At 37.6% G+C, this 14,547-nt stretch overlaps 1 protein-coding gene across 2 annotated transcripts in view; it reads right to left on the bottom strand.

Annotated features, from left to right (window-relative positions):
* NOL4 (nucleolar protein 4) overlaps window positions 1-14,547 on the bottom strand; it is a 429,523-nt gene that overhangs the window by 40,471 nt on the left and 374,505 nt on the right. The window contains exon 8 of one of the 2 annotated variants that reach the window (XM_082258684.1): window positions 11,597-11,788. The exons of the other annotated variant lie outside the window; for it this stretch is intronic. Coding sequence (XP_082114810.1) covers window positions 11,597-11,788 — 192 coding nt within the window. The remainder of the gene's footprint in view (window positions 1-11,596; window positions 11,789-14,547) is intronic. 2 annotated transcript variants of the gene reach the window in all.

Below are 14,547 nucleotides of genomic sequence, written 5' to 3' on the forward strand. Positions count from 1 at the left end.
GAATAAATAAGCTTAAATTCCTTTGTTTTTTTCACTCTTTGAAATGAATTGGTGAATAGGAGGTATTTTATTTTATTTAAAGTTGAACTCCAGGCAAAAAGCTAAATGCACAGTTGATACTAGTATAATTATTGTATGAGTGAGATGTGTTTCTGTCCACTCAGTCCTGAGATTGACATATCCCTAGACAGCAAGACCAGTCTAGGGACCTTACTTTACTTTGCTGTAGTTAACTAAAAAGACATAGATCACCTCTCGGTGATTTTGCTCGCTCCTCCGCTGAGCCGGTTTCTTATCAGCACATGTGCATGCAGTATACTTGATTGGCTCCTAGTGCTTCCCCTCCCTATCCCTTCTGAGAACTACTGTATAGGGAAATTCAAAAATGGTGATGCTAACTCAAATTCAGGTACTTATGCTAGCTGAATTTAAATTTTAATTCACAACTTTAATGAATGCATAACTGCAGTAATTTGTGTTTTTTTTTAAATATCTGAGCATTATTTGGCTTTACATTGATATTATATATAATGTTTTGTTTTACCTTCTAACTTTACCTATTTAAGAGGTAGAGGTACTATCTTACTGCATCAACCAGAAGCCAAGAAGCTTTACATGATCCCCAGTTTTAACGCCAACTTTTTTGAAGTACTGGTGGTGCAGAAACACACGGTGCCCCTCAGTAGAGGACTCCCTTGCTATGGGGATACTAGCCATTATACCTTGTGTGCTGTGTTGGTATCTTCTGGGAGAGCAGGGCAAGTTGTTCATTTTCATTTTTTATAAAAATTAGCAAGCTACCAGCAGAGTTCATTTTGAGTTGTTCCCTGGTCCATAGCTCCTATAAATGAAGCAGATTGTTTTTGCAATCCTTACAATCACAAAGTTAGTTCAACCTTTCCATCAATAAATACTACTATGCCATACTTGGTATACCTTTCTCCTGCCCTACACACAGTCCTTTGTGTGTCTTTAGCCTTGCAAATGCCTTATATCTAACACCCCCCTCTCCAAGTTTCTTGTATCCTGCCAATGTCAAGATAAATTCTCCTAGTCAGAAGTGGTAACTAGGCAACACAATTAATAGTGTGAAGGGGCCACCTTGTTGGCATAGAGATACAGTCTATGAAAATTTTCTCCATGATGAACTGCACTATCTGCAGCATTAAGAAAGTATATTGCTGGCTACACGTGCCATATAATTGCCAAAGCACAGCCTTTTCCTATGTAACACATTCTTTACATGCATGAAATAAGTAGAACTGTGTATATACCCAGTAATATATTCCTTTCAACATTTATCTTTTTTGACGCTGCTTTGATGAGAGATTAGAGCTCTGTCCTTGAATGATCACTACAATTAGTATATTTGAAACGCTCTGCAGCCAAAGCCACATACTTATGAATAGGAATGCTCATTAGAGCCTTTTTCCAAAATCTATAATTTATTTTGAGATGGCTTATTTTTATTTATTATTATTTTTATTATTATGTAATAATTGATTTTTTCAAAATGTTTTTATTTTTACATGGTTTGATGTTTCATTTTGTTATAATCATATCTTATATTCAAACATTGAGGATTTTCTTTGTAGTAGTTATCTACTTTATATATGCCAATGTAATAAATATCGTTAGTGAACTGCTGCAAGAAAATCATTCATAGAATTAGCAAACCTTTTTCAGCCAGGGTGCCTTGGTAAAACACCTAGAAATTGCCAAAAAAACATATAAAAGTCAGCGGATGGATCAAGCCTACCTATTATTTGCACAAAGCCACAGGTTTTCATTGTGCCCCATTACAACCTTCCAGCCGCCAGTGTCCTAACAATGAATTATGTCATTGGTTAATAAGGAGGACGTCAGTCACCTGCCCCTCCTCTGCCCCTCTCCTTCAGCACCAGGGTCACATTAGCGCAGTGAGGGAGAGAAACCGAGAGAGAAGAGAAATATTGGAATACTAATCAGTACCAGTGTTCAAAGGTGTATTTGCTTTGGAAGAATAAATCACCGCTAATGTTGGGTGTCCAACACATGTGAATGTTTCTACATTAAGCAAAACTGTTAGTATCGTTTTTGACATTTTAGAATGGGGAGCCTCATGAGTGTGTGGAATTTTAAAGGGTGCCTTGACTAAAAAAAAAAGGTTGAGAAACACTGGGATAAGAAACAGAAGAGGAGTGTGCTGTTTTTTTTTTTTTTCTGAAAGCACATTAATAAAAAGACTTACATTAAGATATCAGGAGAAAGAATAGCAAGAAAATGGAATGAGCAGAAACTATCGTGTTTGTAGCGAGTATACTTTTTAAGCTGTCTTTGCACCCTTTACATAATTTAATACGCCTATTGAGATTTTAACAGTTATTGTATGATATCTTTATGATGGCATTTTAAATAAAAGATTTGTAATGTTTACCTCTTGTGGCTGGGAAAAAAAGGCATCCATGTTGACTGCTGTGGTTCAATTTATTACAGGATAAGCCATATAGAGATACTAATCATGATGTTTTTAGACCATTAGAGCAGACTTAGATATATAGAGAGGAACAGAAATCAAAATCATTGTGCAGCATGGCTCAGCAGGATGCAGAGCAGTATGTTTAACTACCAATTATGGTTACCCCCCGTGCATATACAATACATCGACTAATACACTGAAAGTTTACTTTCTGGTCTCATACATGTGTACAAAAACATTAAAAAAAGACTATAAATTCTCTTTTATTCTCACCTAATTTTTATATTAAAGCGGAATAACAGACAAATGAGTTTTGTTTTTCCTGTTTGGCTATAATCTCAAATCACCTGCGTGATAGTGGAAGAGCACCTACTAGGAAACAAATGAGTAGGCTCTGTATTTGATGACATCTGTTTGAAAATGCTAGTTGCTTGGCCATATCTAGCTTTTTTCTACAATTTTAATAAATTTGTAGTCACTGACCCAGAACAAGTATACATTAACTGAAATTAGAGTAAAGTCAGGGTTTTTTATCTTCATACTTGTTCTGGGTCACTAAATCAAAGGCGTATTGAAGCCAGGAGATCATTATAACTGCTTTTTGGCTTATGCAGAACAAAGTAAGCAATGGCACTTTACATATTTCCTTTATGAAAGGAAATCTGAGATGCCACTGCTGATTATCTTCTGAAAATGCTAATTGTTGATGAGCCTTAAAATTCAGTACTTTTTGGCTGACCCGGATCAGGTATGCTGACCCAAATCAAGTATGCTGACCAAGATCAAGTATGCTGACCCAGATCAAGAATTACTGATCTGCATTTTTTGTTCTAGGTCAGTAAATGAAAAATAGTTAATTCCACTGAATCATCATGACAGGCAATGAGTTTTTTTTAGAGAAGTCATCCGTAGCAGCCACTGTATTTCTCTTTGCGTATGATTCCTTTTACAGCATTGCTATGATATTTTGCTGAATGCTGCAATAAACACCGCATCTGTTCTAAAAGCCAATGTTTTCCAGTGCATACAAAAGAGGACCTGAATGATATATTAAAGTTTAACATGTACTTCTCTGCACTTTCAGCAAGTTGAAAAGCTGCTGGCATGTACAATTTACAGGGGCTGCTGGCCCTCGTTCACCTTTAGTTGCTGACATTACCTACAAAACTGTTTAATTGGATTCCTTAATTTTAGAGTTGCACTAGGAACAATAGTCAGGGCTGCTCAGAGTGCTAATTGAAAAGCACTTCAGAAATAAATGTAAAAATAAAAAATAAAAAAATCCTCTGAGTGAGAAAGGCAGCTTTCGAAGCTATGCAATTCATGGTAACAGCTCAGGCAGAAGAGGTTTACATAAGGACATTTTTCTACACTCATCCTATTTTAAAACCTTTCAGCTATAATTTTCCTGAGAGGACATGCTGTGAAAGTGAGGTTATTTGAAAATAATGGTATCCAGTAGCCTAGATTCTTTACACTTGTATATTTACTTTATCTCCTACTAGTACAAGAGTCATCTGTATTGTCTCTGTCAATCACTGACAAGCCTACATTCATATTTCTTAAATATCACACCACTGATGCTCTGCTCATCAGTGGAATGGAGTGGGTAAAAGGTAAGATGTACCCTTTACCCACTTATACTTTATTTAATAAGGAAAGAAACGATATATATTAATGCCAATAACCAACAGCAACCAATCAGATGTCACCTGTTGTTTCTACTACACTAAAATGTCACATGCTAAAATCTGACTGTCCATGGGTGAGGGCTGGCAAAACTGGCAAAGAGCTCTAAAAATGGTACCCATGGTATTTTTTTTTTTTTGCCAACTCAGAGGCTTACACAACTGTTCATATTAAATAGAGTATATTGTCGTTCCACATACGCTGGAGGTAGGCCTGTTGGGCGTGTTGAATGATTTCATTCCCCGTGTACGTCCCCGGACCCTGATCAACATACTACTGTTCTATGCTAGGAAACGTATCTTGTTACATTGGAAAAGTGTTGAACCGTCTACCGTACAGCAGTTCTATGTTTTAGTGTGTGGAGATGTACCACTCTATAAACTGATCTATAAGAGTAGAGGGTGTCCTGGCAAGTTTTCTAAAGTTTGGCAACCTTGGCTTGATGTAGAGGATTCCTTCTGGGCGGATACCCCTCTACCTTCCAGCTTGTCTGCTGAATGAGACCATGGAGGTCCCATATGAATTGAGGATTATCTGACTAGCATGTAGTATAATACCTGCTCCCCTCTGAGGGGATGGATGGTTGAGGGTAGGGGAAGGTGTGTGTGTGTAGATGTGTGGGTGTGTGAGTTGGTTTGTGAGTGTGTGAATGTCCTTGTTTGTGTTGGTCGTCTTGTCTTGTTGTCCCCCTGTCCACCTTAGGGTGGGGACCACTTAAGGTGTCCTGCTAGGTGTGCCCCTATGTTGCCGTTTGGCTTCCAAGCAATTTTGTCTTGAGGCCCCCCCCCCCCCCGTCCTTTTCTTCCTCCTAGGCCCCGTTGGCCTGTTGTTGAGTTGTATATGCTGCAATGCTTTCAATTGGTTCATTTTTTATTCCCTGCTCTGTTTTACTGACATTGCTTGTACTGTTGTTATGTATTGTTCTTGAAAATTTATAAATAAAAATGTATAAATAAACACCTTTCAAAAAAAAAATAGAGTATATTGTCCCCCACAAAAACTGTTTCATTTGCATTTGGGAAGGTGCTCCGTCTGTCCTGTGATGGTTATTGTTGGTCAGTTGTGGACACTATTAATAAAACCTATGATAGCACTATTGTCCTAGATCCCTTTTTTGTATGTTGAGGGTGCTAGATAATGCTTCTCCCAAACATCTTAGCTCCTGTGGCTAGTTTCCTGTTCCTGGCCCGAAAATTGACAGCCTGGCAGTATTTATTCCCCCTCATCCTCCTACTTTTGAGGAATAGAGACACAAAAGCAATACTATGCTGCACAGGTAAAAAATAGTCTTCTAGCATAGGGGATTTCCATATAAATGTAGTCAACTGTAAGATTTTGGTTATCAATGCAACTCTGGCACATGAATGCAGCGACTGTTAAAAAAAAAAAAAAAAAAAACACCACCAGAGTCTTTTGAACCTAGTAAGAAAAATCTGTTTAGTTATATAATGTTCATGGCCAAACCGAGCACATGTTATGATCTTGTAATTTCAATCTACTTGATATCCAAACCATGTTACGGGTACAAGTTAAGTGTTCGATTTCAGGAAATAAATGCCCCACTGAACTCATTCAAGACCACTGTGGATAGGTTTTATATACTAAAGTTTGTAGGACAAATAGAGAAGCTTATTGTTGGGGATCAAATTTACAACTACAGTTATATGAGGCAAGCTGTGTTTCTATGTACCTTATGATTTAATGCAGTTGTAATATTCAGCATAGTACCTTTGATACCCAGGGGTAACAGACCAGAAATGTTAACTGTATGTTGTATGTGTTTAATGAAAAAAATCCAATAAAAAAAGTATCTAGAAAAAAAAACTGGCGGCTGTGGGTAATTATACATCAGAGAATGCACTGTGTTGTTAAATGAAGGTCTTACTCTATATCTCAAAAGCTATTTGAACTGCTGAAACCATGTAAGATCTAAACTACTCCGGAGATTTTTTTTTTCGCTCAGTAGCTTAAGAATAATCCTTTCTTGACAAGTGTCTCATTCAAACCATGATGCCAACGATAGGCTGACCTCAAGTTAGTGATCTATAAAAAATATACAAGACCACACATAGGCCTTAGCTTTTTATTAGATTTTCTATATAGTAAGAAAGAGTTAGAATTTTGGCAAGGTCCTCGTTATGGTCTGTTTTCCTTTGCTTCCTGGCTTTAAAACATGGCAGCAATTAAGTGGAAATGTTCTCAATGTGAGAAGACATTTCACCTAATATTTGTCACATGGACATTTATCTCAGTTGGAAAATGTCCCCTCGCTTTCCAGGGACAACTGTAAAATATGGGACATCCCCTTTGTGTTCCAGTGACAATGGTCATCAGGATAAGTGATGAGAGGCAATCTCTCGATACAAGTAGGGATAAAAAAACAGACTGCACTACAACCATTTCCCTTTCTATCCTGTTCTGCCATTTTCTACTAGAAAAATGTTTTTGCTGCAGTTCTACTTTAAATGATCTAAATAGCAAAAATGACCAACCAAATACAAAACATTACTATTACATTACTATGAAGCCCACACCTGACTGTATAAGGAGCCATTCCTACTTCTGGGTGTAAATGTTTCTTTGCCAGAAGCAGATTTTCCATTTCAATGAAAGGCGCATATCTCTTTGGCTTTTCTTTCTCTACAGGATTCTAAATATAAACATTTTTTTTGTTGTAAGTTCTCAAACATTTCAATGCAGAGCAGATGATTGGCTAAATATTTATTGATTCAATTAAATCTCCTGGATGACCACCTGGCATGGCCATAATAGAATAGTATTAGTCCTTCATTTGTTTTGCATTTTGGAGAATTAATTTGTTGGTCATTTGTTAGAGCCACAAAATTTATTAAATGGCCTTATAACATTGGGAGTCCTGCGCCCACTGTTAAAGTAAATAAAATAAAGCTAATTATTTCAAATGGTTGTTGGCTGTTTCTGGCTCTCACTTTTTTCTATTTCAAGTCACTCTCCTCCACTTATACTAGCAAAGAAGCTAGAAGAAAGAGGATTGCAGTTTCTAGGAAGAAGTGATGTCAGCTGTCAAAGGTGTTTGGCGATCTTTTCAGCAGGATTTAAGTATCCAATCTCTGTTTGATATTATCTTTATATGGTTGGTCTCCAGGTGTACCTGTCAGTGGTTTGATCTTCACTCAAGCCTCCTTTTAGATTATAGCAGTGGTAGGGCTTGGAGCTCTCCAGAAGACAGAAACTCTAGAGGACATAAGGCAATAGTTGATTCATTTAAAAGATACATTTACTCCACATCAGTGTAAGAGATCTTCCTATATGAACACTTTTTGGTTTAGCATCCTGAGCAAGTTTACTGCATCCTAGGTCGGCTCTCTGGACAGAACAGATGATGTTGATTCACCCTACAATGAGCAGGCTGTAGGTGGAATAGTTACATAGGAATAAGCATTTCTGAACCAGGAAGAGGAATTTCTTACTCAGGAACTACACGTGTCGCTTATCTGTCTGTACAGAGTGAAAAATGTGTGCAAATCAAAAGTTTGGCTCTACAAAATATCAAATCCTTTGGGAGGTAAAACTTTAAACATACTGTATATGTATTTTAACTGTGTAGGTTAGCAGTTTACCAGGGAAATTACCGTAATATGCTCTTACAATCTACAACACTATATACAAATCAGAAAAATATCTGACAAATAATCGTCACACTGTAAATATGTGTTCATTTTTAAATGCAAGTCCATATAAGTGCCATTGTCTTCAGGACCGTCTTTCAATACTGAGACATTTGACTCTGATTTCATCTAAAAGTCTTGAATAAATTAACAAAAAATGATATTTGCATAGTCTCTCTTACTTTCCTCTTAAGTAAACATCAGGATCCCAGTTGTAGAGGATATTCTGGATGCTACAGTATCGGTAAACAAAGCACTCATAGCAATGTGATTCTTAAAAGGTTACAATTAAAAAAAGATATAATTATAATTGGAGCCCTCTGAACTATCCTCTACATACAATTTTGCCTCATACAAGCCTGCAGTCATGTTTATTATGAACCGTTTTACTTCAAATGATTCATTTTCTGCTTGGTGATTCTCTTTGTCTTCCATTTAAATTGTTTATTCATCATGCTATTAAACCTGACAATTTATGCTTGACTAGAATTGCAATGCTTCAACAGAAAACCACAAGGATGTTATTTTGATATCGTTCGTCAACATGCTACGTTACCCCACGTTACAAAGAATAGAAATTAAAGCATATTCAAATTGAACTCAGGAAATGGACCAGTGTGAATCACTACTCAGGCTCAATAATGTGAAACACTGTTCAAAAAATTTGGTCCACTTGTTGACTTCTGTGCAGCCCTACCCTAGATCAATGTAGAGAAGAACATGCAGGATTTAAATCAATGTATAACTCCAGCCTTGCTGTATTATTTAAAGTAAATGTAAGGACTGTTGTTTGCAGAGCACAATTCCTTTAAAAGAACCATTTTAATAGTTTTCAGAAAAACATTAGTCACTTGATTTCAGCCCCTAGGGCTCTTTCAAACCATACACATGTGGGGAACTCACATTTTCCGCACTGCCATCAATTGCACTGGGTGTTCGATCTGCTGTATGTGTCAATCTATTCCTAACAATACCCCAAATGCAGATTGTAAACTCCAGATTGTATGTCAAGGCAGTACCAACGGATCTGGTGCAGTACGTTTTTGAAAAGTGATGCATGCGCTACTTTTCCTGCGATCCAGAGTCATCTGCACCACACGTTCCTGTGCAATTCATTTGTGAACCGGTCCTTAAATTATATTCAAAGCTATAACTTTTGATTGAGTGATGGGAGGTTACAGCCCTTGCTATGTCTTTATTGCTGTCTGCACCTCCACTAGAGAGACTCATTCTTTATGTTTGTTTTGGTTCATACAGTTATCAGAACTGGAAGTGAGAAAAACCCAAAAATCTGAGTTGAAATTTAGGAGTAAAGGGGAAATTCTCTTTGCACAGCTGTCACCAGAGCATCACTTTAAAAAGATTTCCTCTCACTTCTTGCTGTCTACACTACAGGGTAGGAAGTAAAAATAAATTTCTCCAATAAGACATAGATGGCAAAAAAAAAAAGACATGACAGGGATGTAAAACATTCCCCGTTCTATCTGAATGTTTTGGTGCTAGGGTGTTAGGTATACTTTAAAGATTATATTGGTAAAGGTAGGTGCCTGGACGTCATCTTTCTGGGATTACAAAACTACATCTCCCCTCCTCGACAATCATATGACTGGAAATGTTCCCATGCTCTGGACTGTCCTGTCAATCAACACATGTGGTAGTAGGCATTACTGAGCTTGTGATGACGTAGCTATGCAACAATTGATACATTCTTAGGACATCCTTGTGTACTCCAGCAGGGATGTGCAGGATGGATGGATAAATGACAACACTGAAAGAACATTATTTTAGCATTGTTACCTATCTAAACTGGGTAAAGGATGATCTCAGTGAGAAATGTTCAATCTTTACTTGGAAGAAGTAAGACATGCATTGTTGGAACTAAGACATCCCGAATGCTGTAGACTGTACCAACGACAGAGATACAATAGATAGACACCTATGGCAGTAAATTTCCTTCTGGACAAGATGTACTGTATACTTCAGAAAAAACATACACACATAAGCAAAAAAAATACTGAACACTAAATACAAAGTTATTGATTCTAGTGTCTTGTCACTAGAAGCCGGCGGGCACCATCGCGGCATACCGTCACATGACGGCATCCCACATCTACATGGTCGCGCTGTAACCTGTCATTTGGCGGTCGGCAAGTTGTTAAAATAGCCATGTATGTTCTAGTGCTTTATAATGTTATATATTCACTGTATATCAGGATAGCATGAAGTTCAGATGAGGACCTGGCACCTTACAGATAGGGAAAATATTATAAATAAATAGGGAGTCTGTACATCCTTGAGTGTATAGTAAGGTAGTAATGCTATACTGAGCTTGGCTTATGATCCATAGCACGCACAATATGATATTCTTCAGTCTATCTCTAAACTCAGATTTATTCAGATTTATATCCCTTTATGTTACATTGTTAGGCCCATAGGCTATATTAAACAAAGGTTATATTAAACATTTCCACATTTTCTTAAAATTACACTAAATGATATCCTTATTTTCCATAAATTTTCCATACACATTCATTACTTAAAAGAGAAGTATGGTCAAAGCTATATTGGCCATACATCTTTTGTGAGTGACAGGAGAACAATTACTTTTTGTCCTCCTGTGATCCAGAGTCAGCTGATAGCAGAGTTTTGATGATGGGGCAGAGCCGCTCCAGGGTCAGTAATTATCACAACAATATTGTGGCATGCAGCTGAGAGCCTGAGCTAGCCGCTTCTACCCACTTCTCTAGATCGGCGCTCCAGTGAGAGCTGGAGGAGCAGAGCGGAAAGGGGTGACTGACAGTCACTACTCTCCACTCAGAGCAGACAGAGAACACAGTGATAACTGGTCATGAGATTGATAAGTTCTCTGTCATAGAGCTGACGTGGGACAGCTGCAACAACAGACAGAGCATGGAGGCGAGTATGTACTGTATGTTTATTTTTTAAATCCCATACTTTTCCTTTAATGGTCCTGTAAAATATTTTTCATGAAATCTTTTTTACTGTGTTTTTTTTGTTTGGCTCCTTGTAATGTCCTCTGTAAGTTTCCAAGCCTTTCCTTTTCCCTTTCACTTCTGTCGTTCCAATGGCCAAGTGTAAAGATGTGCGAAGACACAACACCAGCACAATGTCTATCGTACATGCAATGCTGAGGTTGTAGACTTGTAGCGGGAGCTGTACTACCCAGTTGAACTAAAAAGACTTGTTTTTAAACTTTTGATACAAATCTGAGATTAATTAATACACTACTAAGGTAACCACTTACCTAAAGCTCTAAAATATGCAAATACTGGTACCTGGAGTAAGACTTCTGTCTAAAATTCCATAAAGTGGCGTTCCATGTTTAAACACTTTATAATCTCCTGCATGTTTACTCCTATATTGGGTTTTATACAGAGTCTATTTTATTGTTACAACACTAAGCAGGGAGTAAAGGAGAAACATGCTATTAAAGGCAACCAAAATAAAAATCTGTGCCAATTCCCATGAAACTACTGCTGGCACATTTAGAAGCAATCCAAAATGTAGCTAGCTGCATGTTGGTCAGTACAATTATCTAAACAAAAGTTACCTTAAACTGGAAAAAGTAGACAGCCCTGATGAATAATAAGGCACAGGTGGTTTCTGTTCAAGGGTCAAATGGGGTAAAATTCAGGAATGATGAGAGGATTACAAAAAAATAAAATAATGTTTTGATCTGATTGCACTGGGGGTAAAAATAAAGACACTAAGATGAAAACAAAATAGTGCCATGAATTACATATGGGGTTTCTGATGGGCTTGATTTTACGTCAAAACTCACCATCTCAAAACCACTTCTTTTCATCCGCCTGCAGGACTTGAGGTAAGTGCGTATGCGTTTTCTGGCACGCTCTTGGTACTCAGGAAATTGTCGCCTGCATGAGTCAATGATTGCCTGGATCTTTTCTTTGGGCTGCTTAGAGATAGGGACCATTCGGTCCAAGTTTTCATCTACAAACAGCCTGACAAACATCTGTTGGTAAGAGAGAGACAGAGGAGAAGGGATTGGAGGGGCTGCTCTTGTCTCTCATCTTACTACCACACCTTCCACAGAGACAGCAGTAGAGACTTTCCATGAAAACAATAATGTATATACAGAGATACATCATTCTAAGCCAAGAACACTTCCTGGTGGAAATAATAATGGGATACACCAGCAGACAATAAACTATTAATGATGCAAAGAAAAAGAAATCCCAAAAAAAGCATACTTTGGCAACTTTTTGTAATGTGCTCTGTATCGAGTTTTTTACTCTTAAATCAAACCATAGGCACAAACATTCACAGAGAAACACAACACAAACACGACTGCAACACAGGAAACAAAAACATAATGCACATTCCCCTAAGGCAAAGGGGTAAAAGAAAGTATAAAACTAAAAACAGCAACTAATTAAAGCTTGCACACATTAGGACCTTACTGTTTATTATCAGAAGGTAAAGATTTATCCCAGGCCAGGTTCTCTGACAGAAAAGCTTGATAAGACAGTCATTATATAATAGTGACAATAATTAGGTAGGGGGTTTATTTACCTTATAACTCTAGCATTTTTTTTTGTTTTGTATAAAGCAGAAAAGAATAAAACTTTGTATCAGGTTTTTATTTCTGTCTGTGACAACACTGGGAAAATATTCCTGTTCCTCTGACACCTATACAAGTAATGGGGGGGTGGAGGCATTACTCAGACAGTGAACTACAGACAGCAAGAAAAACCTCCTCAGAGGCTCAAACACTTCCTTACACTATAAAGGTAATTTTGTCTTTATCCCCGCTGGAGACATTTTCCATCCCTTCCTGTCCTGGAAGAAAATGAGGGGACATTTCCCAAATAGGAACACAAATGCCAAGAACATCCAGAAAGAGGTTTTAACCCTTCTTTATTATACCCAATATGATATAAAAGGTTTCGGCTGGAAGTGGGATTTATTCCTACATCTGTGTAATCCTGGCTCATGTTATATTAAAAGATTTTAAAAGGCATGCTCATCTGTCACACCTACTCCTGTTTAAATATGACTAATGTTTTATAAGTAGCTTTAAAAATGCACATCAATATGCAGCGTTCTGATCATTTAAAGTAAAACCTGTACAATAAAGAGTTTACAGATTCTGATCAAGCAGTTAAAGCACTTTCAAACAAACCCTAATCCCCTTCTGTATCTATAAGAAGTATGGAGAAATGAATTCCAAATTCACAACACAGGCAGTGTTGTGAATTCCATGAGAACAGAATCTTGGCAAGATGTCAGTCCTCTAATGTAAACACACAACAGGTGTTTCTAAGCTGTTAGAAAAAGACTGAAACCACACTTTAGAGTCTGTTGCAAACTTTGAGGATCGTTGAGAATGAATAACATTGCATTAAAAGCACCTAGAGAGGAAAGAGATGGCATGTTTTAAAGTCCCTTCACTGCTTGTTAAGAATATGTAAATAATTTAATATCCATAATCTGGACACAGGTGAACTTTATATGCAGGGCTCAAAGAGACACGTATCCTGTACCTTATACTGTTTGGAATTCTCACTACACCTCATGTTTACTGCCATTCTAAAACCCTACAATTTTCTACAGGGTAAAAAAAATACTTTGACTTTACGTTTATGTGGAGTACAGATTAGCGGCATTTATACAATTTATTTACAGAGCAAATGCCATACATATTTAATTATTTGTATGCGTTAAAAGACGTGCACTTTAATGCAAATCTCATTTTTTAGGATATCGACACTTAGCTCCAAAGCATTTGCTGTGCATTAGGGTTCTAGGCATACTGTTATTTTCATCTGAAGACAATTCAAACTTTCCCCATGCAGCTGCTCTTTCCATTTAGAACATCCCCGTAAAGCAAAGACCTCAGCTCACATGCAGCAAAGGATATGATCTAAACTTCTGCTATTGATTAGCTGCCTGTATGCTGAGTCTTTTCTGTTCACCTAAGTGCTTCATCAATCAAGTTACCAAACTTCGTTTTGGCAAAAATTTACAGTCAAAAGTTTGGAATGGAGGGTGAGTTTGCTGGCACACAGCTGTCATATACCAGCACACTTGTATTCACCAGGGAACAACAAAAATATAAAACAGGCAACTGAAATAATATCTCCTATTTTGGGAATCTGTCTTAGGGCTGGTTCACACTGGTGCAATGCCAGACATAGCATGTGATTCGCACCGCATTGCTGTGCAAATCACCTGGGATGTCTGTGAGATGCAAATTCAGCCATACAAGCTGTATGGCTGAATTTGCATTGCATTCAGACCAAACTCGTGCAGGACCCTTTTTTTCTGTCTGCATCAGAATTGGATTGCATGGACGTTCACACCCATGCGATCCGATTCCTGTCCGAATTCACAGTTCACACTGAGATTTGCGAACTGCTCTAGGGGTGTCATTAACTTTGTATTGACACCTTCAGAGGTTCGCAGAGTGCAGTGTGAACTGCCGGCGATTCAGGTGCAATGCAGGAACCTGCACTTCATTCGCAGAGTTTCCAGCATCGCACCAGTTAGAACCAGCCTTTAGGGCTGATGTATACCATCTATTCATTTTTATAGGGGTCTACCTGTATTTTTTTCTGCTTGACATTTCTTGACCTAAATACAGAAATATAAATATTTTACATGCAAACAAGAAGCATAACTAAATCAAAAAGTGTAAAAAATAAAATAAACATAAGAAAAAAATGTGCCATAATGCCATTGGCTCATTTCACATCATAATCCCTGGCTTGT

The sequence above is a fragment of the Pelophylax lessonae genome (assembly GCF_965119305.1).
Source record: "Pelophylax lessonae genome assembly, chromosome: 5".
Classification (NCBI taxonomy): Eukaryota; Metazoa; Chordata; class Amphibia; order Anura; family Ranidae; genus Pelophylax; species Pelophylax lessonae.